This window comes from Anolis carolinensis, chromosome 2 (genome assembly GCF_035594765.1).
Source record: "Anolis carolinensis isolate JA03-04 chromosome 2, rAnoCar3.1.pri, whole genome shotgun sequence".
NCBI classification, from domain to species: Eukaryota; Metazoa; Chordata; class Lepidosauria; order Squamata; family Dactyloidae; genus Anolis; species Anolis carolinensis.
The window spans coordinates 105,772,599-105,796,968 of record NC_085842.1 but is presented as its reverse complement, the minus strand read 5'-3'; the positions used below and the strand labels follow the sequence as shown (position 1 = coordinate 105,796,968).

The 24,370-nt window shown below is 41.3% G+C and overlaps 1 protein-coding gene across 1 annotated transcript; it reads left to right on the top strand.

The window, feature by feature from the left end:
• The first annotated feature begins 685 nt into the window (after positions 1-685).
• On the top strand, positions 686-13,028 carry ube2b (ubiquitin conjugating enzyme E2 B). Its single transcript, XM_003217397.4, has 6 exons — positions 686-1,046; positions 5,990-6,070; positions 7,120-7,145; positions 10,870-10,959; positions 11,662-11,750; positions 12,463-13,028. The coding sequence occupies exons 1-6, from the start codon at positions 1,003-1,005 to the stop codon at positions 12,589-12,591; spliced, it is 459 nt and encodes a 152-aa protein (XP_003217445.1). The 5' UTR covers positions 686-1,002; the 3' UTR covers positions 12,592-13,028.
• Positions 13,029-24,370: the final 11,342 nt, after the last annotated feature.

The following is a 24,370-nucleotide window of genomic DNA, read 5'->3' as shown; positions in this document are numbered from 1 at the left end:
CACCTAGATTCTGCCCATCCAAAGGAAAGAAGTGGCAATACAAGACATCGTATTGGGTTGCTTTGAGTTTTCCAGGCTGTATGGCCATGTTCCAGAAGCATTCTCTCCTGACCTTTTTCCCACATTTATGACAGGCATCTTCAGAGTGGTGAGGTCTGTTGGGAAGTAGGCAAGTGAGGTTTATATCTGTGGAATGCCCAGGGTGGGAGAAAGAACTCTTGTCTGTTGGCGGCAAGTGTGAATGTTGCAATTAATCATCTTGATTGGCACGGAAAAGCCTGGCAGCTTCAAAGCCTGGCTGTTACCTGCCTGGGGAATCCTTTGTTGGAGGTGTTAACTGGCCCTGATTGAATTCCCCCGTCTTCTGAGTGTTGTTCTTTATTTACTGTCCTGATTTGAGAGGTTTTTTTAAAAAAAATACTGGTAGCCAGATTTTGTTCATTTTCATGGTTTCTTCCTTTCTGTTTTAGGATTGTGTGAAACTCTGCCATAAAGGGCAATAAAGATTTCAAAGCACCACCAAGCAACTCTTTCCACCAGCAGGGCGGAGAAGTTGTTGTTGTTGTTGCTGTTGCATTGGAATGGAATGAGGGGGTTGGACCGGATGGCCCTTATGGTCTCTTCCAACTCTTTGGGAAAATAGATGATGTCGTTGCCTCTCCTTCCCTGAACGCATCGTAATGTCGAAGCGAGGTTCCTGGGAGGAGAGAAAAAACGCCTAACGCCGCCCTCCCCTTCCACAGTGGTACGTTCCTAAGGCTCCCTGCCTCCCCCCCCTCCAAGTAGGGGCAGTGGTACGTTCCCGAAGGGAGGCTGCCTCCCTCCCTCCTGCTGGCGGAGGGAGACGCCATTGCGGAGTTGTTTGTGAAGCAGCGGAGCAGGAGGCGGCGGCGGCAGCGGACGACGTCGACGCCGCTGCTGAGGAGTGAGCTGCCCTTGGTGCCGGCCGAGGCTGTTTAGGGGCGAGCGGGGATTATTTTACCATCGGGAAAAGGGGAGACCATGTCCACTCCGGCCAGGCGGAGGCTCATGAGGGACTTCAAGAGGCAAGTGCCCCCCTGCCTTCCCCTCGTCCCCCTTCCCTCCTCTCTGGGCCTGTGCTGGGGCTGGCCCTCCTTTTCTTAAAGGGCCCGCGCCTCCCCTGCTTTCCCCCCTTTCTTTTCCTTTTCTTTCGTGTGTAGGAAGAAGGGGGCCGCCTACCCTTGGCCCCCAAACCGGTGGGAGGACAAAAGGATTGAGAAGTGTCCCTCTTTCCTTGGACTTCAGCCCCCTTCCTTTCCCTCTCCTGTTATGGAAGTGGATTCCTTTAGAACAAGCACGGGCAAACTTGGGCCCTCCAGGTGTTTTGGACTTCAACTCCCACCATTCCTGACAGCCTCAGGCCCTTTCCTTCCCCCCCTCAGCCGCTTAAGGCTGAGGGGGAAAAGGAAAGAGCCTGAGGCTGTTAGGAATGGTGGGAGTTGAAGTCCAAAACACCAGGAGAGGGCCCAAGCTGGCCCATGCCTGCTTTAAAAGAAGTAGAAGGATTCAGCTAGAGACGAAAGGCCTAAAGGGTGGCCTGCCCCTCCCTTGAAAACGGTACCCCCCCCCCCAAAAAAAAAAAGAGAGAGAGAAGGGGGTCTGTACTTTTGGGCCAGTGGCTGAAACCATTGGCTTCTCCCTCTGGGAATGCCTCTAGATCAAAAGTGAGTGGGAGTGAAGTGGGCTGTCCTTGGCAGAAATATTGACCTGGTGGAAGGAGTTAGTTTGTTTATACCATGTTGGGGCATCCTGCCTAAATTGTGGCCAAGCCTTTAATACAGGCTTGGGCTAACGTGGGCCCTCCAGGTGTTTTGGATTTCAACTCCCACCATTCCTAACAGCCTCTTGGCTGTTGGGAATGGTAGGAGTTGAAGTCCAAAACACCTGGAGGGCCCAAGTTTGCCCATGGCTGCTTTAATACATAACCTTTGCTGTCTTGGGAGACTGAAAGCCAAACTTTCTCTCTTCAGCATCCCATGCTGAAGTTGTTACATAAAAGACACAGTCACCTTCATGGAAATAATTGCATAGATAATAAAGGAAGTGGTTTAAATATATTCAGAATACAAACTCTACATTTTACCAGAGTTTCACTTGCAATTCTCTCCGTCTACAGATCTCAGAGCATCTTGCCAATGCAGTGCTTCAAGAATAAAAGGAGCTATTGTCAGGGACTCAGGTTACACACTGAGCCAACTCTGGAGTTGTAAATAAAACTTCTAGTCTAGATGCTGCCGCCACCTCTTCGTCTCATCCAGAATCTTTTAATCCCCACATATGTGCTCCAGAGTAGAGTTTGTGTATTTCAGTCTTGCTGCTTTATATCCCCGTAAGCCTATACAGAGAGAATATAAAAGTTTTGTCTTGAAAATTGAAACTCTTCAGAAAGTGGTTTAGAAGATGGTGCAAAGTTTGGAAAATGGCAGAGAAAAGCACAGGGAGTTTTGCTTTATAGCCAGCTTGTGGTGTTCAGGGGAAAACTGGTTATGCTGAAACTGCCATTTCATGGAATGTAGAAAAAGTTACCGTGTTCCCTCACTTATTGCTGGGGTTAGGTTCCAGGACCACCCGCAATAAGTGAAAATCCGCGAAGTAGGGACGTTATATTTATTTTAATATTTATACATTATTTTAGTAGTTATACACTATTTTAAGTCTTTATCAACCAATCATGTGTTGATAAATCGCCTTCTCCTACTCCCGTTGCCGCTTGTGCTCTTTTTTCTCCCTTTGGCTTCTCCTTCCTCCCTTCCTTAGGCTGTAAATTGTATTTTTTATGATTTGTAATAGTCTTTTAGAGTTTATTGAAAACCCGCAAAATAGCAAATCCGCGAAAAGTGAACCGTGAAGTAGTGAGGGAACACTGTACTCTGCACAAGGAAGCCTGTTGATTATCCCTGTTGTATGTGGAGAGTTGTGTCCCATGTTTGTTGTAGGATATTTCCCATAGTTGAAGTCCTGTCCTTCTTTGCTTCTTAGTTCTCAGTGACATCTGGAGAGGATATGCTGAAGTTAGCAAAAATAATGGCCATTTTCTGTTTCTCAAGCAAGCTGCCAGGAAAATCGAGCTCTCCAAAAGGACTTTCCTGGCACTGCAGATGGATTCCACAGCAAAACATGTACAGCTCCCCCAAAATCACAATTTATAACCTGAACAAGTAAAAAGATTTAGATCGCCACATTAATAGTGTAACCGTTTCCTTGTAATTTAAATTGACTAGTCAGCACGTTCGGCTGCAGGATGTCAATCATTGTTTTAGGCTGGAATTGGCAAGATTGCCTTTATGAATGGGCAAATATTTCAGATTGAGATCATGTAGTGGCTGCTGAGTCAGCATAGGGCAGCGGATGCTTGCCTCACTCCCAGTACATTAAATGGGGTTATGCCAACACAACAGTATGGGCTGTGCTGTTACACAGCACAGTGACTATATGCAGCATTATTCTAATCCCAAACAGGTTTTTTTTCTTGAGAACACTGGGGCTTATTTCAGGTAATAGTTATTCTTACACATGTATTATCCATGTTGAATTGAGCTCTGGGAACTAGCTTTTAATACTGCCTAACTGCTTTTAATAGCTATTTCAATATATCTAGAAAGCTCAAAAGTTACAGCTATAACCTTTGGATTTTCTCTGTTGGCTTTATATTTTAACGCCTATCCTTAAACACTTTGGGGTTGGATTCAGAGGCGCTAGTATGTGAAACAGCATTAAAAATAGGTCACACAACATCCTAAATGAATGAGGATTATGCTCATGGTAGGGTTTGAAAACTGTAATAAAAGATTTTAAGCAATTTTGGGCAAAATTTACAAAGCACTTAATAGAGTTCATTTAGATGTAATATTATATGGACTAAGATGGTACCTTTGGAAAGAAGGGTACCATATATAAAGCAATGAGTGTTTTTTTTCTATAAAGCAAGGAATGTGGTGTCTTTAACTGTCTCTTCAACCCCAAGTAGTCCGCTAGTGGTAAGTGTTTATGAGAGCTGAAATCCTCAAATTCCTGTGAGGGCAAAGGTTCCCTCCTTCTATAAAAGATCCCCAGCCAAGCTAGTTCTTAAATAACTTTACTTCTCAAACTATTGAAGAAGACATTCTGAATGCTGAATAAGGAAATAAGTGGCAACAGAAATTTCAAGATGGAATACCTTTGTTCTATATTCTAGATAGCTGGATTTAGCAGAGTGACCAAGAAAGGAGGTGTGTGCCAGGAGAAAGTTCTCAGTTCAAAGCTCTGGGATAATTGAAACACAACCTACAACTCTTCTAAGTACTATTATTTGTTCCAAACATCTTGAATTAACAGGAGAAATAACATTTTGATCGAGTTATTTCATCTAGGTGGTTATGGTAGGAAAAGGTCCCTATAGTTTCTGTTATCTCAAGTCAACTCTCATGGTGTGTGAAAGCCCAGTTTGGGCAGCAAAATCTTTACAGCCAAAGACTTTTCACAGCATGATGTTCCTGAAGCTTTAAGATCTAAAAGTATCTCTAAAAGACCCATGGAGCTTAATGCTTAGGTTTGGACTGGCATGCAAGCTGGCTATCATGTAGCAACAAGTCACGTTCCTTTGCTCCCTGGCCAACGTTTTGGATAGCCTCTGCTGTTGACATTAAATTGGTTGAACTGAGCATGCTTGAAAGAACAGGGCTATGTAAACACAGGAGCTAGAAACTGCAGTCTGACTACATGGTGCTCATAATTTCTCATTGTCCCTCATGCTGTTTTATTGTAAATGTTGACTTTCTAGTTAGTGGAAATGTATTTGTTTGACATTGCTGTTATTTATTTACTTACATATTTTCTTGCCATTGTGCATCTGTGCCTTCAAGTTGGCTATTGACTTATGGCAACACCATGAATTTAAAGGGTTTTCTTAGGGAAGAACTACTCAGATGCTTTTGCATGTAATACCTATAGCGTTGGTATTATATGTCTTTTAATTAACTAACCCTTATACCGACCGTTTTGTGGGGTTTATTTTGCTACATTTATTCGTAGGAGGTTGGTCTTTGCCTCCCTCTGAATATAGCCTAAAGCACCTGGTATTCTCTGGCGACTTTCCTTCCAAATAGTACCCAGGCCTGACCCTGATTAGCTTCTGAGATTAGGCAGGATCTGATGCCTTCAGTCTATTTAGGCAGCAGTGTTAAGGTTACTAAGAGAATGATCTGCATTATGTCAGGTGTCTTTTCCTGCACTGACTCTAACAGACATGGTAAAGGAAGTACAGCTTCACTAATGTTTATCAGGGTGACGTCACTGTTTAGCAAGGTTAAGGGAAGGCAGGCTCCTGTGGTGTAAGGTTGCAGAGGTCATATTTGCCACGTGGAAGGAGTTCACGCTATCAGTTCGGTTTGTCTGTAAAAGATATCCTCTTCATAATCCAGTTTAAAGGATTGAATGACGTTTAAAATTAAGATGCTTCCTGGCTGTGCGAAGGCCGCATGGGAGGTTTTTGGAACGGGGAAGCATATGGAAGTGGGTTGAAAAGGGAAGACACAGTACACTTTGAGACCAGACTGTTCTGCCATCCAAAATAGAACAGCACCATTTAAATGTATTGCAGTGCAGTTAGATTCAAGAGGATTTAATGCCTCCCCTGCATTTGTACCCTTTTCAGTAATTTTCTCTGTGTACTTTGAGCAGATAGGACAGCTCCTTGAATAGGTAACTTGTTAATTTGTGACTTTAAAACCAATAGTTATATTCCTAGTAATAGTTTTATCTAGTCTGGTCTATACAATTCTTATTCTAATAGTTTGATTTAAATACTGACTAGCATCTTTCTCAGTAGGGGAGAATGCTTATGTATTCTTGGTCAAAGCTCTCATTTTTCTTGCAAGAATAAGCTAGTACATTACTTGTCTGCTCTGATTATTGTCAGTCTGCATAGCTAATGTGTTTATGTAATGTTGATTTTTATGTCTGTTTTCTCTTTTCTTTTTATTGTTTAAAGATTACAAGAAGACCCACCTGTGGGGGTCAGTGGTGCACCATCTGAAAATAATATAATGCAATGGAATGCTGTTATATTTGGGTAAGCGAGGAAGGAAGATTTATATATTCTGGGTACATTATTTTCTGATAGACTTCTAGAAATGCTATATAAGAATACTAAAACAATTGAACACACCTTGGTGGAAGTATTAATAAGTACAATGGTTCCTTGGTATCCTCTGGGATTTTGTTCCAGGAGGACGCCTGTGAGTACCAAAATCCATAGATACTCAGGTCTCATAATATACAATGATGTAATAAAATGGTGTCCTTTACATGAAATTGCAAAATCAGAGTCGGCATCTGGGATTTTATTTATTGATTTTTGGTATGTGTGGAATATTTTCAGCCCTGGGATGGTTGAATCCATTGATTCAGAGTCAAATTCAAATCCTCAGTTCCCAAAGTCATCTGTGTAACAATGCAGCATGGAACATAAGGGCTTCTTTTATTTTAAGGATTGTTTTGACTTTAAATGTAAATGTGCAAGCAAAAAAACCTTTTATTAAACGTGGAACACTCTACTGTCAAAAATATTTCATGCTGGCAGCAGTAGGCCAGGATCCTGAGCAGCATGTTTACAGCATGACTACATACATACTCATTTATGCTTGGTCATACTGTTACACAAGTGATTGTACAAGATAAATCTCAATCCAGCCATTCCTCCGGTATAACTGCTTAGAGTTAATAACACCTCTTACTTAAATTTCACGTTTATGTAAATTAGGGAAAGCACAATGCCAATATGATTATCCATTTCTGCAAATGTGTTCCAGATTTTTTTTACTGGGACTGAGAAAATGCAACAGCCGCTTGTCAGAGTAGGAATCATGCCAGCATAATAAATCCACAGCAGCAGTCTGGCCTTTGAAAATCCAGTGGCTGTATTAACATGCAGAACTCTAGTTTGAGACAGATTTTTTTCATAGAAAATGCAGTGAGATCTTTAAAGTTGGTTCCAGATCTGTCTTCAGGAATGTATACTACAGTTTTATGAGAACCTAAATTGTAGCAAAACAGGAGTTCTGTTTTGATTCACCTACATTAAAGGAGCTGTTTTATAAAGCTCTTGTCTTCTTTTTCCAGGCCAGAAGGCACTCCCTTTGAAGATGGTAAGTACTTTAATGTTCCTTGCATTTTTTCTAACACAGAAATAATTGATTACATTGGCTTCCAATACCCACATTTGATAACAGTTTATGAGAAACTAGAAAACAACAGCCAAAGGTCTATCTATCATAAATATATACAAATGTTATTTTTCTCAACAATATAAATCAGGGATGGAGGAAGTGCGTTGCTCCAGATGTCTTGGTTTACACCTTGTTTTGTCACCCCTTACCATTGGTTATGTGGCTAAGGATTTTTAGGAATTCTAATCTGACAATATCTGGAAGGACATATATTTCCTATTCCTACTTGTCACATTCAAAAACATATATGGGCAAAAGTACATGGACTTAAATTTAAATATTTAAACATTTGTGTTCACATGCCTTCAATTTGCCTCTTGATTAATTGCAACCCCATGAATTTCATAAGGTTTTTTAAGGCAAGGAATATTTAGAGGTGGTTTTGCCAATTCCTTCCTCTAAAACATAGCCTGATTTTCCATGGCGATCTCCCATCCAAGTACTGACTCTGATTAGCCTCCAAGATCAGATATGATCTGATCTCTTTAGGGCAGTGGATCTCAACCTGTGGGTCCCCAGGTGTTTTGGCCTACAACTCCCAGAAATCCAAGCCAGTTTACCAGCTGTTAGGATTTCTGGGAGTTGAAGGCCAAAATATCTGGGGACCCACAGGTTGAGAACCACTGCTTTCGGGTGTTTAGGTCAGATGCCAACAACAATACTAAAGTGTAAATGAAGCCCCAAATCAATAGGCCTTGCATCAGTGTTATAAATGGGATTGCATATGACTGATTGCATGCAGGACTACAGCCCAAGTTCTGATAATTATGATCATTGGTCAAGAAGATTTCGGAGACCGTTTCTGAGATTTCTGTTTTCAGTGAGAATAACATATTGGCCAAAAGGACATCCTTCAACAAAAGGCTGGGATCCAAAAAGCCACAAGGCCAGTCATGCATATTCAGTCATGCTTTTGACCTGCCTATCTTAAACAGAAATCTGCTACATGACAAATTCCTTCCATCTCCCCCAGTTTTATTGGTTCTGCCAAAGTTTTGAACACCCCTTAAAGTAGTAGCTCTTTGGATCTTGGCCACAGTTTCCATCAAGGCACTCAAGACAGGGAACAGTGCGGTCACATGTTGCTGTTGAGATAGGCAGGCTTTGTTGTCTTCCAAAGCTGAATTAACCAGTATTCAATTGGATTGTCAAAAGAATAGGCAATGAGCGGTAGAGAGAAAAAGAGAGAATGAAGAATATCCATGCCTAAAACCAAACTTTCAGTCTCACAATCATAAGTTGTATTCAACAGAGCCCTACATATTGAGGATGGAGTGGGGGGTGGGTGGGGTTGAAGGGAAAGTTTACATGTCTTAAAACATTCCATTGTATTTGTGTGTTTTTACGTGTCGATCTTCATCCAAAGCACATGATCCTGAATCATCTTTTGATATCTGAAAATAAAAGCAGCTGGAAATTCTCTTGAACTTAACTGTATATAAAGCTGTCCTGCTGAAAATAATCATAGCAGAGTGTGGGAAAGTTCTGGCAGGGCTTAAACAGACTACTTTAGCCACCCATTTTTCATGCTTGAGTGCTGTGTCTTGTAGGACTATTTTTTAAAAGCAGAAAGTCTGCTTTGTTAAAAGCAGTTCAGTTTTTTCTGTTATTTTAAAATATCTATATGCATAATTAATAAAATTAGATTCAAGGAGTGGAAATGCTTTTTAAAGACAAAGATATAATTGTTCTTTAAAAGTTAAAGTCTAACCATTTAAGCAGTTATAAATATCTGAGTCCTACAAAAGCAGTGGGTATCTTATAATATATAAATCCCAGTAAATTTATAGTTCAGACTGCTTAAATTTGTATTTTTCTTATTCTTGTCACTTACGGTATGTGGTAAGGAAATACATTTTTATTTTAAAAAGTTGGAAAACACTACTTACAGCGCTTGCTCGTTTTCTGTCTTTGTGCACACAAGTAGGTGTGTGTTTGTGTTGCAAATGGGGTTTTCCCAAATAGTTGATAGTATTATATTACAAATAATGTTATTTAGGATACCTCTTTTCATGTCAGCATGTACCAAAAGGCAAGCAAGATAGCCCCACTCCTCCACACCTGAAGACTGAATTTCTGAAGAGGAGAGATGTTTCTACAAGTACAGGCTGTCCGAGTTACAAACATATGACTTAAAAATGACTCATAGCTAAGAACAGAAGTTATTATTTCGTATCAGGAGCAACCGGAGTTGCTTCTGGAGTGAGAGAATTGGCCGTCTGCAAGGACGTTGCCCAGGGGACGCCTGGATGTTTTTGATGTTTTACCATCCTTGTGGGAGGCTTCTCTCATGTCCCCGCATGGAGCTGGAGCTGATAGAGGGAGCTCATCCGCACTCTCCCCAGGTGGGATTCGAACCTGGCAGCTTTCAGGTCAGCAACCCAACCTTCAAGTTACGAGGCTTTTATCCCCTTGGCCACCAGGGGCTCCAAGAACAGAAGTGAGACAACAGAAAGTGAGAGAAATTATCCCCTAGGAATGGAAATTCACTCCTGAAAGAGTTATCATGGGGAAAAGGTGTCTCAGCTGAAGCTTTATCACCAATTCTTGTTTTCATAACAAGCCAAAATTTTCAAATCTAGAGACAAAATGAGGTCAGATTTTCTGAACAGGGGCACAGATATCAAAATAAACACCACAGGGGGTTAACCCTTCCCTATGCTATCCAAAGCTTATGTTTATGTGTGTGTGTGTGTGTGTGTGTGTATTTGGCCGAGTTACACTTTAAAAATGTACCTGTTCCGACGTACATACAAATTCAACTTAAGAACAAACCTACAGAACCTATCTTATTCATAACTTTAGGACTGCCTGTAGAAGCTCTCTGTGTGATTTGAAGTGGAGCATTGTCACTAATAGGGGAGGCTCTTTTCTTTAGAAAGTTAGTCTCTGTGGAAATATTCAAAGGGCAGGTCTAGCTTATTCCCTCTATGACGACACATGAAGGGGGAATACTTGGATATAGCAGTAGTGAGAAATTCATGTGTAGATCAGGCACATGTGTGAGTGAGAGAAAAAGTCACAGAGAGAGATCTCAGGCACAGGTTTCAATCTTGCTTTCTACACAAAAATAGGTTCAATACAAGAAACACAGACTGTGTAGGAGGGGGAGAGACTATTCATCAGATTAGTTAGCAATAAATGCAGTATTTCAATTCTTAAAGCACTTTAATGCCTCTTGAACTGCACTTGGATTTATTCATAACACTATTATAGGTTTCTAAGCCCTTAGAAATTCCATAGGAATATACCTTATTAATGCAACTATTTTTAGTGCTGTTGATAGTTGAGTACTTGCCCTGTGGTGTAGTTTTTGTTCCAAATTCTCTTAAGTGGCTGCTGATTTTATTCTCTATTAATAGATATGTACTGCCGTTTTTATCAGTATTTGAAATAAAAAATACTTTGCTTAACGCTGGTTTTAGAGTAATAGACCCTCATACTGATTAGAATATTTTCTGAGGGAAAATGTTTAATTTAGAAATGTACTGTATGACTACAGGTTGCCTCAAAGTATTTTGATACGGCAAGATACAAATACCAGTATATTCAAAATGTAAAATACCATGTTTTGGCTCTTAAAATGAGTGTCATGTACATGATTTCTACCTTTATTTCTCCCCTCCCCTTATTTTTTATGCAGGTACTTTTAAGCTAATAATAGAATTTTCAGAAGAATATCCAAATAAACCTCCAACTGTTAGGTTTTTATCAAAAATGTTTCATCCCAATGGTAAGTATATATCTTAATATCTTTACCCTGCAATATCTTAGTATCCTTATTGTTTGCTGAAGAGAATCTGTTTAGCTCAAATTCTTTATTGCCCATGAACTATGCTTGGTGATTGTTGTTTTATTTCTAAAGGGTCTCATATATTTAGAGGTGGTATAGGTCGTAAAAAGAGCCACTAAGCCTAAAGGCTCTAGTATGAAGAAAGACCGAAAAAGCTTAAAATTACTGCTTTGTGCAAAAAAACAAAAAAGAGCACACACTGTTATGACGCACATTTATTTTCTCACTGGTGTGGAATGATATAAAGATAGTCCTCCTTCCTGTAAATTGCTGCAAATTGAAAGAAATTGATCACATAAGTCTAATAATGTTAATTATAAATAATCAGATGCAATCTGTATGTGATCTTCTTCATGGGGACTACATAAATGGTGAAGCTTGTTTTCCTGATTTATGCTGCCAATTGCGGGCTGCCATATTCATGAAAACGTATAAAAGAAGTAAAGTCTTCTTAGAAATAAATTGTGTGCCCTTCATAGTTCAAAACAAAGCCTATTGAGTTCTTAGTTTGCACAGATTGCTGGACTACTTAACATAAATTGAAATATTGAACTTGTGGAAAAATATATTACTGTCTTTCCAGTGTTTGAACAAAATAAAGTTGAAATAACCGTAATTTAATTCTAAAAACTTTTATTTTAGTATATGCAGATGGTAGCATATGTTTAGATATCCTTCAGAATCGCTGGAGTCCAACATATGATGTCTCATCTATTTTAACCTCAATTCAGGTAACTTTCTTAAATAACATAAATCTACTTTTCCCCCAAAGCAAAGAGCAGTTGACAGTTCTGTCTTCAGCAGCGTGCTATAGTGAATAGTTTGAACTGTTTGTATTCACCAGGTAACACTGTAGAAAGGCCAGTCTGTTTCATAACCCTCATTTTGTTATGATAGATGTAGAGCATAGCACACTACTTTTGATAGGAAATTAGTTACAGTCTAAAGAGAGCTAGTGTGATGCAGCGGTTTGAGTGTTAGATTAGGACTCTGGCAGACCAGGGTTTGAATCCCCACTCAACCATAGAAACCACTGGTTGACCTTAGGTACATGACTTGAAGGTACACAACAACTGAGTTTAAATCCAAAATAGTTAGATATCTTATAGATAGAAATCAGCAGGATTAAGTATTCCTAATGCTGCATAGGATTGAAGCTGCTTTTTGAAACATAGCCTCTCAAAAGTTGTTAGTTGTCATTTTTAAAAGCACAATTTTTCAAAAGTATATGTGCTGCGCTGCTTCTAAAGTGTGTTTGGGGTGAGTAGTGTCAGGATATGTAGCTAAGGTACATGAGGCAAGTACATTTTGGTCCTTATTTCTAACATCAGGGCACCTTCTAGCTAAAATTGATTAGTGTTGTATGCTTTTTTCCTCTTTTGCTGATAAAGCTAATGGATATTTCTCTGCTTTTCTCCCCTTCCTTGGCTTCTCACCCTCTAGTCACTGCTTGACGAACCTAATCCAAATAGTCCTGCCAATAGTCAGGCTGCACAGCTTTATCAGGAAAACAAACGTGAATATGAAAAAAGAGTTTCTGCTATTGTTGAACAAAGTTGGAATGATTCATAAGAAATGACTACTTCATTAACCGGCATCCTCATAATCATCATGTACAATTTAACTTGCGATAGGAAATGCTCCCGGAACTTCTCAAGTGCCACGTTTGACTTGCATACAGGTGTATTTGCAAAAATAAGCCCTTCAGTTTCAAAACTCTACAAGCTTGTGTACCTTGATTAATGTACTTTTTATTGCATGTTATGACCTAAGTTATTGCTACATAAATTTGTAATATATCCTGTTTGTATTTTTTTCAAAGTGTATAATGTTGGTGTGAAGTTTTCATGACAGAATATACATATTTTGTAAATCTGTACTTTTTTCAAAATATTGAATGCCTTATTTTTGAATTCTTTAGATTTTTAAATTGGACAAAAATCACTTAACAGAGTTTTATATAAAAATATTTCATGTAAAGCTGAAATACATAACCTCAGTGCAAGACATTTTTTCTGTCACTTCTTTCAGTTTTTCTTTCCATGGCCTCACAGAACCCTTGCATGCACACTTACTATAAAATGCACCTCCAGATAGTGAGATGCTCTTTTGCGCATGCAATCTGAAATTCTGCTCAGGTAACAGATTTTTTTTTCTGGGGATAAAGTAACCATACTCTTATCAACACTTCCCAATAGTGAAATAGTTAGTACACGGATATCCATGACTGATGTGGGTTTTTGTGGGGGCTGTTTACATTTGTCCTATATTTTTGTCAGAGTTGTACAAAGTAGAGTAAGGTGAGAGAGTATGTTTGAGTAGCAATATTGACCAGACCTAACACAGTAGCTGCTATTGTCACAGCAGAACTAGTGAGTAAAATGCAAAGTCCCACTGTTGCATAATCGATTTAGAGAAGATGCAGAATATCCACACAACGTTGAGCTTGAAAATCTCGTCAGCCCTCCACATTTGTAGGTTTTACCTTTGCGGATTTGATTAAAATGTTATTTCTAGGAATCTCTAGGTCATCCAGTATATTGCTATGGTCAACCTGCCATTTTTTTCATTTTTGTGGAAGTCCTGTCCACAAAAGGGTGACTGTAGCTTTAAATTCCAAAGGATATGAAGAAAAACTCTTCAGCCTTAATGATAACAGCTTTTTGTTGAGTTTGAACTACATTACTTGACAAAATACTTTCCCCTTTTCTCGTTGAGATGAGTACTATTTGAATCTTTCATCTAAAATATTTTAAGGAATTCATAGTCATTGGTGATTATAGGAAAAACTGCATGAGAAGCCTGAGAACTGGGAGGACTAAATCTTGATTTAAAGCAATCCCCATCCTAGATTTAGTAATGTTGAAACAATTAAATATTTCTTTTTCTCCTATAAGGTTGAAAACATTCATGACAGACAAAGTCCTGGCATTCCAAGTCACTTCAAATACTATAAAACATCCAGAATTTACCTGTGTGTGTATATATAAAACACTCCTGTAGACCTTATTGGCACTCCTCTTCATTAGGCAAAACCACTACCTAGAAATCATAATCAGACTAGAAAGTGAAGGTTTGGTGCCAGATCATTAGAACTATTTGCATAAACAGTTCATTCAGTATCCTTGTGACTGCCTGTGTGATCTTTGGATCTATGGCTGAGGTCATATTGCATATTTATAAATAGTCTTGATGTACTGATATCAGAATACATGTTACTATAACAATTTCATTAGCAAGTGCACCAGGTCATTTGAGGCCTGCCTTCGCCAAAGGAGAGAGAACCACTTTCTAGATTGGCAGACTAGATGAATTTCAAAGTTAATCACTCAGAAAAATGGGAATATTACCAAATCCCAAAGGCCAATATCATTTTTGTGTGAAGCTTTAAGAACAAGGTGCCATTACATAAGTGTTCATTTGTTTAGGGGACATTCTCATATTCTTTCAAAATAATAAATGAAAATGATAAAATTCAAATAGTGGATGTTAAACAACCAACATTGGATAATTCTTCAGAATTAACTGGTGCAGTTTAACTGGATACATTAGTCGCCAGTAGTATTGTAAAATAATGACTTATAAGAACAAGAGTACAAGTGGCTGATCTTTTTTAAAATACAAATATATGGTATATATTGCTAAGTTGGACCACTTTTCCTTTATTGCGCAAGTACTTGCTCTAAGATTAATCTTAAAAGGCTGTTTGCAGAGTGTTAAAAGAAAGGCAGCTGAGAGGAAATTTTGCTTTGCAGCTAAATTGGACTTCCTTGTCTTGGCAGCTCCAATCGATAGGGGGCAACAAAGTCCACCCACTTCTTTCCAGAGGAAAGGGAAAGCAGCTATGATATTTCCCCTACCAACCTTGGATGAAACTGATCTGATAGCATGTGATAGGCAAGCAAGGTAATCTGAACTAGTACAAAGCAACTTTCTGTTTTGCTGGAACTTTCCACAATGAAACTTCTGTTAGAAGCAGATAGGGAAAACCACTTCACTGCTTATTTTTATTTATAACATATATTACTTACGGTATCTGCTTTTTGAGATCAACCTAGTCTATAGATAGTAATTTCCATAAATGAATTATAAAAATCACCAGTTTTTAAAAAGGCTGTGTTGGTGTTTTCAAATACATTGCAACTTGTACCCTCAGTTCGCTACTGACAATAAATAATAAAATAAAAAATAAAATAACCAATTTAAAAATAAGCTTGTTAAAATAATATAAAACAGTAACTCTAGATGGTATGACTGATAGAGAAATAAATGGGCCCTAGAGCAAATAAAGCCTGAACTCCCACTAAAAGCCAAGGTAATTACACTGAGACTGTCACACTTTGGCCAGATCACAAGAAGACAAGGCTCACAAGAAAAGACAATGCTGGTAAAGTTTAAAGCAGCAGGAGAAGAGGAAAACCACATTACAGATTGATAGGTTCAATCAAAGAAGCCACCACCCTGAATCTACAAGACCTCAGGTAGGCAGCTGATGATCAGATGAGTTGAAGGTCAACAATTCACATATGTGGCAGCGGAATATGCAACACACCCTTTCATTATAAGAGAATACAGTTGTGTTCTTGTTTATTCGTTCAGTCGCTTTGGACTCTTCGTGACCTCATGGACCAGCCCATGTAAAAGTTTCCTGTCGGCCATCACTGCCCCCAGTTCCTTCAAGGCCAAGCCAGTCACTTCAGGGATACCATCCATCCATCTTGTCCTTGGTCGGCCTCTCTTCCTTTTTCCTTCCATTTTCCCCAGCATCATGATCTTTTCCAAGCTTTCCTGTCTTCTCATGTTGTGGCCAAAGTATTTTATCTTTACCTCTAATATCCTTCCCTCCAGTGAGCAGCCAGGCATTCTTTCCTGGAGTATGTACTGGTTGGATCTTCTTGCGAGCTGTGTTCTTACAAGTAGCCATAGAAGGTGCTCATTGTGTATTTTGATGAAAAGGATTCCATATGGTAAATCCCACCACTGAGAAAGCCCTTTCTATAGTGGTCACTGATCTCAGTGATGTTGGTTTCAGGGCCAGAAGTAAGACCTTTGCAAAGATTTATATGACTGCACATCAAATTTCGAATTATCTGCATACAAAACATCTGGGAACCCCGGGCTGAGAACCACTGATGTAGGTCATAGCCAGATTACACAGAACCATCAGCAGGCTCAAGACCCTCAATTAAACAAGCTGTACCAAAGCAATGATTTGCCTGACCTTGAAGCAGATTTGACCACCCCTAACATGAATAGTATGAGAGCCAGTGTGATGAAGTGGTTTCTTATAGACTAGGACTTGGAAGACCAAGGTTTGAATTCCTCTTGGCTATGAAAACCCACAGGGTGACCTTAGTCAAGTCGCAGACTGTCAGCATCAGAGGAAGGGAAAGGCAATCCTTTCTGGCAAGAAAACTGACAGGATCACCATAAGTTGGGAACTAATTAAAGCCATAGAATAACTTTAATATATATCCAACAAGATGACAATATACCCTTGTGCAAAAACCTGGTTCCTGACAGTCCACTGCATCCAATAAAAAAATTATTGAGAGTTTGAGTTACCAAATTTGCCTAGAATGCATGAAGTGTTACTCAGTATAACCTATTGGATGTAGATTCACAGTATCACAGAATCAGAGAATTGGAAGAGACCTTGTGGGCCATCCAGTTCAACCTTCTGTTTTGCTGGAACTTTCCACAATGAAACTTCTGTTAGAAGCAGATAGGGAAAGCGTCCAGAGGAGGGCGACTAAAATGATTAAGGGTCTGGAGAACAAGCCCTATGAGGAGCGGCTTAAAGAGCTGGGCATGTTTAGCCTGCAGAAGAGAAGGCTGAGAGGAGACATGATAGCCATGTATAAATACGTGAAGGGAAGTCATAGGGAAGAGGGAGCAAGCTTGTTTTCTGCTGCCCTGGAGATTAGGACATGGAGCAATGGATTTAAACTACAGGAAAGGAGATTCCACCTGAACATCAGGAAGAACTTCCTCACTGTGAAAGCTGTTTGGCAGTGGAACTCTCTCCCCGGGGCCGTGGTGGAGGCTCCTTCCTTGGAGGCTTTTAATCAGAGGCTGGATGGCCATCTGTCGGGGGTGCTTTGAATGCGATTTCCTGCTTCTTAGCAGGGGGTTGGACTGGATGGCCCATGTGGTCTCTTCCAACTCTACTATTCTATGATTCTATGATTCTGCCAAGAAACATTCAAAACACCCCTGGCCAATGGCCAGGCTCTGCTTAAAAGCCTGCAAAGAAGGAGCCTCCACCACAGTCCGGGGCAGAGAATTCCAATGTTGGAACTCCAACTGACGCTCGGGTGCCAGAGCTAAGAGGGGGCCATGAAGAGACTTCCATCTTGTCTTTTTACATCAGCTGAGGCCCCTCCCACCATCTCCAACTGACGCTCGGGTGCCAGAGCTAAGAGGGGGCCATGAAGAGACTTCCATCTTGTCTTTTTACATCAGCTGAGGCCCCTCCCACCATCTCTAACTGACGCTCGAGTGCCAGAGCTAAGAGGGGGCCATGAAGAGACTTCCATCTTGTCTTTTTACATCAGCTGAGGCCCCTCCCACCATCTCCAACTGACGCTCGGGTGCCAGAGCTAAGAGGGGGCCATGAAGAGACTTCCATCTTGTCTTTTTACATCAGCTGAGGCCCCTCCCACCATCTCCAACTGACGCTCGAGTGCCAGAGCTAAGAGGGGGCCATGAAGAGACTTCCATCTTGTCTTTTTACATCAGCGGAGGCCCCTCCCACCATCTCCAACTGACGCTCGGGTGCCAGAGCTAAGAGGGGGCCATGAAGAGACTTCCATCTTGTCTTTTTACATCAGCTGAGGCCCCTCCCACCATCTCCAACTGACGCTCGGGTGCCAGAGCTAAGAGGGGGCCATGAAGAGACTTCCATCTTGTCTTTTTACATCAGCTGAGGCCCCTCCCACCATCTCCAACTGACGCTCGAGTGCCAGAGCTAAGAGGGGGCCATGAAGAGACTTCCATCTTGTCTTTTTACATCAGCGGAGGCCCCTCCCACCATCTCCAACTGACGCTCGGGTGCCAGAGCTAAGAGGGGGCCATGAAGAGACTTCCATCTTGTCTTTTTACATCAGCGGAGGCCCCTCCCACCATCTCCAACTGACGCTCGGGTGCCAGAGCTAAGAGGGGGCCATGAAGAGACTTCCATCTTGTCTTTTTACATCAGCTGAGGCCCCTCCCACCATCTCCAACTGACGCTCGGGTGCCAGAGCTAAGAGGGGGCCATGAAGAGACTTCCATCTTGTCTTTTTACATCAGCTGAGGCCCCTCCCACCATCTCCAACTGACGCTCGAGTGCCAGAGCTAAGAGGGGGCCATGAAGAGACTTCCATCTTGTCTTTTTACATCAGCTGAGGCCCCTCCCACCATCTCCAACTGACGCTCGAGTGCCAGAGCTAAGAGGGGGCCATGAAGAGACTTCCATCTTGTCTTTTTACATCAGCTGAGGCCCCTCCCACCATCTCCAACTGACGCTCGGGTGCCAGAGCTAAGAGGGGGCCATGAAGAGACTTCCATCTTGTCTTTTTACATCAGCTGAGGCCCCTCCCACCATCTCCAACTGACGCTCGGGTGCCAGAGCTAAGAGGGGGCCATGAAGAGACTTCCATCTTGTCTTTTTACATCAGCTGAGGCCCCTCCCACCATCTCCAACTGACGCTCGGGTGCCAGAGCTAAGAGGGGGCCATGAAGAGACTTCCATCTTGTCTTTTTACATCAGCTGAGGCCCCTCCCACCATCTCCAACTGACGCTCGGGTGCCAGAGCTAAGAGGGGGCCATGAAGAGACTTCCATCTTGTCTTTTTACATCAGCTGAGGCCCCTCCCACCATCTCCAACTGACGCTCGAGTGCCAGAGCTAAGAGGGGGCCATGAAGAGACTTCCATCTTGTCTTTTTACATCAGCTGAGGCCCCTCCCACCATCTCCAACTGACGCTCGGGTGCCAGAGCTAAGAGGGGGCCATGAAGAGACTTCCATCTTGTCTTTTTACATCAGCTGAGGCCCCTCCCACCATCTCCAACTGACGCTCGGGTGCCAGAGCTAAGAGGGGGCCATGAAGAGACTTCCATCTTGTCTTTTTACATCAGCTGAGGCCCCTCCCACCATCTCCAACTGACGCTCGGGTGCCAGAGCTAAGAGGGGGCCATAAAGAGACTTCCATCTTGTCTTTTTACATCAGCTGAGGCCCCTCCCACCATCTCCAACTGACGCTCGGGTGCCAGAGCTAAGAGGGGGCCATGAAGAGACTTCCATCTTGTCTTTTTACATCAGCGGAGGCCCCTCCCACCATCTCCAACTGACGCTCGGGTGCCAGAGCTAAGAGGGGGCCATGAAGAGACTTCCATCTTGTCTTTTTACATCAGCTGAGGCCCCTCCCACCATCTCCAACTGACGCTCGAGTGCCAGAGCTAAGAGGGGGCCATGAAGAGACTTCCATCTTGTCTTTTTACATCAGCTGAGGCCCCTCCCACCATCTCCAACTGACGCTCGGGTGCCAGAGCTAAGAGGGGGCCATGAAGAGACTTCCATCTTGTCTTTTTACATCAGCGGAGGCCCCTCCCACCATCTCCAACTGACGCTCGGGTGCCAGAGCTAAGAGGGGGCCATGAAGAGACTTCCATCTTGTCTTTTTACATCAGCTGAGGCCCCTCCCACCATCTCCAACTGACGCTCGAGTGCCAGAGCTAAGAGGGGGCCATGAAGAGACTTCCATCTTGTCTTTTTACATCAGCTGAGGCCCCTCCCACCATCTCCAACTGACGCTCGGGTGCCAGAGCTAAGAGGGGGCCATGAAGAGACTTCCATCTTGTCTTTTTACATCAGCTGAGGCCCCTCCCACCATCTCCAACTGACGCTCGGGTGCCAGAGCTAAGAGGGGGCCATGAAGAGACTTCCATCTTGTCTTTTTACATCAGCTGAGGCCCCTCCCACCATCTCCAACTGACGCTCGAGTGCCAGAGCTAAGAGGGGGCCATGAAGAGACTTCCATCTTGTCTTTTTACATCAGCTGAGGCCCCTCCCACCATCTCCAACTGACGCTCGGGTGCCAGAGCTAAGAGGGGGCCATGAAGAGACTTCCATCTTGTCTTTTTACATCAGCTGAGGCCCCTCCCACCATCTCCAATTGACGCTCGGGTGCCAGAGCTAAGAGGGGGCCATGAAGAGACTTCCATCTTGTCTTTTTACATCAGCTGAGGCCCCTCCCACCATCTCCAACTGACGCTCGGGTGCCAGAGCTAAGAGGGGGCCATGAAGAGACTTCCATCTTGTCTTTTTACATCAGCTGAGGCCCCTCCCACCATCTCCAACTGACGCTCGGGTGCCAGAGCTAAGAGGGGGCCATGAAGAGACTTCCATCTTGTCTTTTTACATCAGCTAGAGGCCCCTATCCGCAATAACATGCTATGCTAGTTTTATATCTGGAGCAGAATGAAGAAGGCGGGGCCGGGAAGACATCTTTCCACCATGTCTCCTGTATCAATTTAATGATATAATGATATATAATAATATTATACTACACTAATATTATAATACATTGTATATACATGTAATATTAATAATAATATTATGATGTAATACAATGTAATAATAATTATAATTGACTATTATAATTGTATATTTATATTACATGCAATATTACTAATAATATTGTGATATAGTTGTATAATATAATGTATGTATATATACTTGTAAACCGCCCTGAGTCCCCTTCGGGGTGAGAAGGGCGGTATATAAATGTCGCAAATAAATAAATAAATAAATTCCAGGAACATACAAAATACAACATAATAAATGATATATAAAACCTACAACTAACAGTAGTAAATCTACACCTTCTAATAATAAAAAAAACTATGTATATTCCATAGCATTGAGCTATGACAATGTGTTTATTTATTTTGGGAATTTCTATGCCGCCTTTCTCTTAATGGACCCAAGGAGGCTCACATCAATAAAATAAGCAAAGTAACATAAAACATAAAACAAACTACAAACCCATAAAAGTTACATGGATGCTCTATCTCATCATTCAACTTGTAGGCAATAAAATTAAATCAAATACCTCTAAAAAAATCCATATATCCATAAAAGCCAGTGTGACGGCGCGAGTGGCGCCATCTATATGTCAAACTATAAGTTTCAAGATTTGAATTGTTGTATCATGCCTGATTTTGCCCTTACCCTGTAAATGTAGTTGGATTGGTTATTTATATCTGTCAATCAATGTTGTTTGTACCTGTTATATTGCTCACTCAGCAAAACTGTTTGGCTCCACCTCTTCCTGGAGTAGGACTGTGTTTCCTCCTTTTCATTCCACTCTATCGGATGGACGTGAAAGAGAGGCTTGGCTCTGAAAGCCCTTCAAAAGTTACCTCTCAGCACCAATTCTGAGGTTCTTACCCTTGGGACTCGCACTTCATGTTCAGGGCCAACCTGAACAACGTTGAGGAGTCCCAAGCGCCTTCACATCAGTCCTTTGGCAACAGAGGAAGACTCTTGTCTTCAGATATAGGTCATTGGACTGAGGCTGAGTTTGCTCCGGCATTCACAGCCAAAGAAAGAGGGATCTGGACAAGCTTCATGGACTTAAACAATCAAAGACTGTAATGTATATTTTCTTTTACCCCCTTTGTGAACAATAAACCCAGTTTTTGAGTTATCTACAGTGTTTTGGTCCTTGGGAGTTCCAGTTTCCCTAAAGGAGGGCAAGAAGCAATCCCCTGGGGAAAGATGTCACGTCCATGCCTCTTTCACTAAGAGTACAGCCCCAGGCGCGACGGCACAGCCAGGACTCAATAAAATTAATTTAAAACTTTCCGAACAGGAAAGTCTTCACTCCTTTTCTGAAAGACATCAGGGAGGGAGCTGCTCTGATTTCTTCCAGCAGCTCATCCCACAGCTTCAGTGCTGCTCCAGAAAAAATGCCTTGTCTAGCAATTTATAGCCATGGAGTATCCCTAGCTGAGTGGAGATGAAAGTCTCCTTACCAGATCTTAGTGGTCGGCCTGGTTTGTATCTTAGGGCATGGTGTCTCAAGTAGCCTGGACTGAAGCAGTGTAGGGCTTCATAGGTTAAACCAGCACCTGAAATTGTGCTTGGAAACAAATCAGCAGCCAGTAGAGCTGTTTCAGCAGTAGTATGCTCCCTGGAATCAGCTCCAGAGAGTTGACTTGGTATCAAACTACATTAATCAAACTTCAGTATAGATTCAGCCCTGGACTGCTTTGTTTAGCCATATTTGTCAGTTTTCTTATAGCTCTGACTGATGACTAATAGCTCAGAAAGTTTACTTTACAATCAGTTGAATATTTTTAATTCAAGTGAGAGAAAATGATTTTAGCTATTCACCTACCAGTCTTTCCCTCTTGCAACTGATTCCAAATAAGCACAATATCACATACCATATGAATTTGCACATTAATTTTATGAGTACAATGTATTTTTGCATGTCTGAGGCTACAGCACAGAAATAAAGGTGGAAAATATTTCCTTTTTCCTTTTACATCCACAAAATCAATTCTAGTGGGTTGAAAAAAACATCTGAAGCCATTTTTTGGCAACTCTGAGGACTGTAGTAGGAAACAGGGTGTGGAAGTTGCCTTTTGTGGGAAAATTAAAGGCCTATTATTTTAGGAAGTCCTAAGGCATTCATAAAAGAAATCCATCTAGGAAGGATATTGGGAATACTGCACAGCCATTCGGTTTTAGAGTATCTCACTCAAGTTGTTTCATAGCATAATATACTCAAATCAAGTATAACCAACTTTTCAGTAATAATGTAGGATTTATACTCCAGCCTCTTCTATGCACAAACCAACTAATGTACGAGGGTTGAATGAAAAGTAATGCCTCCACCTTTGTTACTTGGGTTTGGATGGGAATATTTTAATAAAACAAACAGAAATAATCCTTAGAATGTGCTCTTTAACTACCACTATTCACTTTCCCACATAATCACCAGACAATTGGATACATTCTTGTCAACAATGAACAAGTTTTCTGAAGCTGTCATGGAAGAAGTCGACACTGTTCCCTCAACCAGCGTCTCACAGTACCCATTGTGCACAGATCTTCCGATAGCCAAGCAAAGCAATGTGACCCACACCTTCTTGTGAAAAGCTGATTATGCTTGAAATTTCTGAGTGATATGACGATCATCCTGAATCAATCTGTCAACCTTTTGCTTGTGAAACTCGGTGGTTGCTGTCACAGGACGTCCAACTCTTTGTTTGTCACGCAAGTCAGATGTTCCCACCTCAACATCTTTAAACTTACTTGCCCAACAATGTACAGTACTCACATCAACACAAGCACCATAAACAGCTTGCATTCTCTGATGAATCTCCTTTGGGGTGACACCTTCTGCTGTCAAGAATTCAATGACTGTACGTTGCTTAAGTCACATTGACCGTCTGAGCAGGGTTCCATACTTTGCACTTTAACAACACAACCGTTCAATGCTAAGTCTTCTCGCCAAATGGAACTGTAGAGAAGTCTACTGAACAAGCCAATACCTGCCGCATACCAGTACTGCCATCTGTTGAGGAGTTACGAAAGTGGAGGCATTACTTTTCATTCAACCCTTGTAATACACTATTCAAAATATAACACTTTAAAAAAAAACCACCAAAATAACTATCGGTTAGAGCCATATGTAGCAGAGACCCTTTGAAAATAGTGATACTTAAATGTTGCACCTGTGATTTCAGATTTAACTATAAATATGTCTGGATCCAACATCTAGCAAGTATTTTTTAAATGCTCAACATTCATTTCAGTCGAAGTCATTGCCAAAAAAACCTTGTAAAAATTCATGGGGTTGTGATGAGTTTACAGGCAACTTGAAGACATGTGAATATGAAGTATATTTTAATGATTGGGATTTTTTTCAGATTTACTCCTCTTTCTTTAGCTTTTAATGTTCAGCACCTATTTTATAATATGCATTTTGTACAGAACATTAAGTGGAAAGTGACTCAGTTTATTTATCTTCTGAAAAGAAATGTTAATTGTCCTACTTTGAGTGATGTACAGATTCACTTTAGAGCAGGCAAAGGAGAAGAGACTATAAAATAGAAATACAGCCTCCTGCAACATTATTTTAACAATCTTCCCATATCTACTGCTCATATAATTAAGCATTCCATCCAAATATAGTCAGCATTCATCACCATAACCTAGTACAGCCTGTTATGGTATCAAGCTTCTAGGAAAAATCTGCATCCACCAATATTTGTTTCTCTTAACTATTAAAGATAAACTATTAAAACATGCATATTTAAACATGGGGCTCAAGGAAGGAGGGAGACAGTGTCA

Bases quoted from the DNA above. Each gene is read 5' to 3' on its own strand.
- ube2b (XM_003217397.4), top strand. From the start codon at position 1,003: ATGTCCACTCCGGCCAGGCGGAGGCTCATGAGGGACTTCAAGAG. The intron at 6,071-7,119 runs GTAAGCGAGGAA...TTCTTTTTCCAG, and splicing joins TGGAATGCTGTTATATTTGG to GCCAGAAGGCACTCCCTTTG. The intron at 11,751-12,462 runs GTAACTTTCTTA...CTCACCCTCTAG, and splicing joins CTATTTTAACCTCAATTCAG to TCACTGCTTGACGAACCTAA.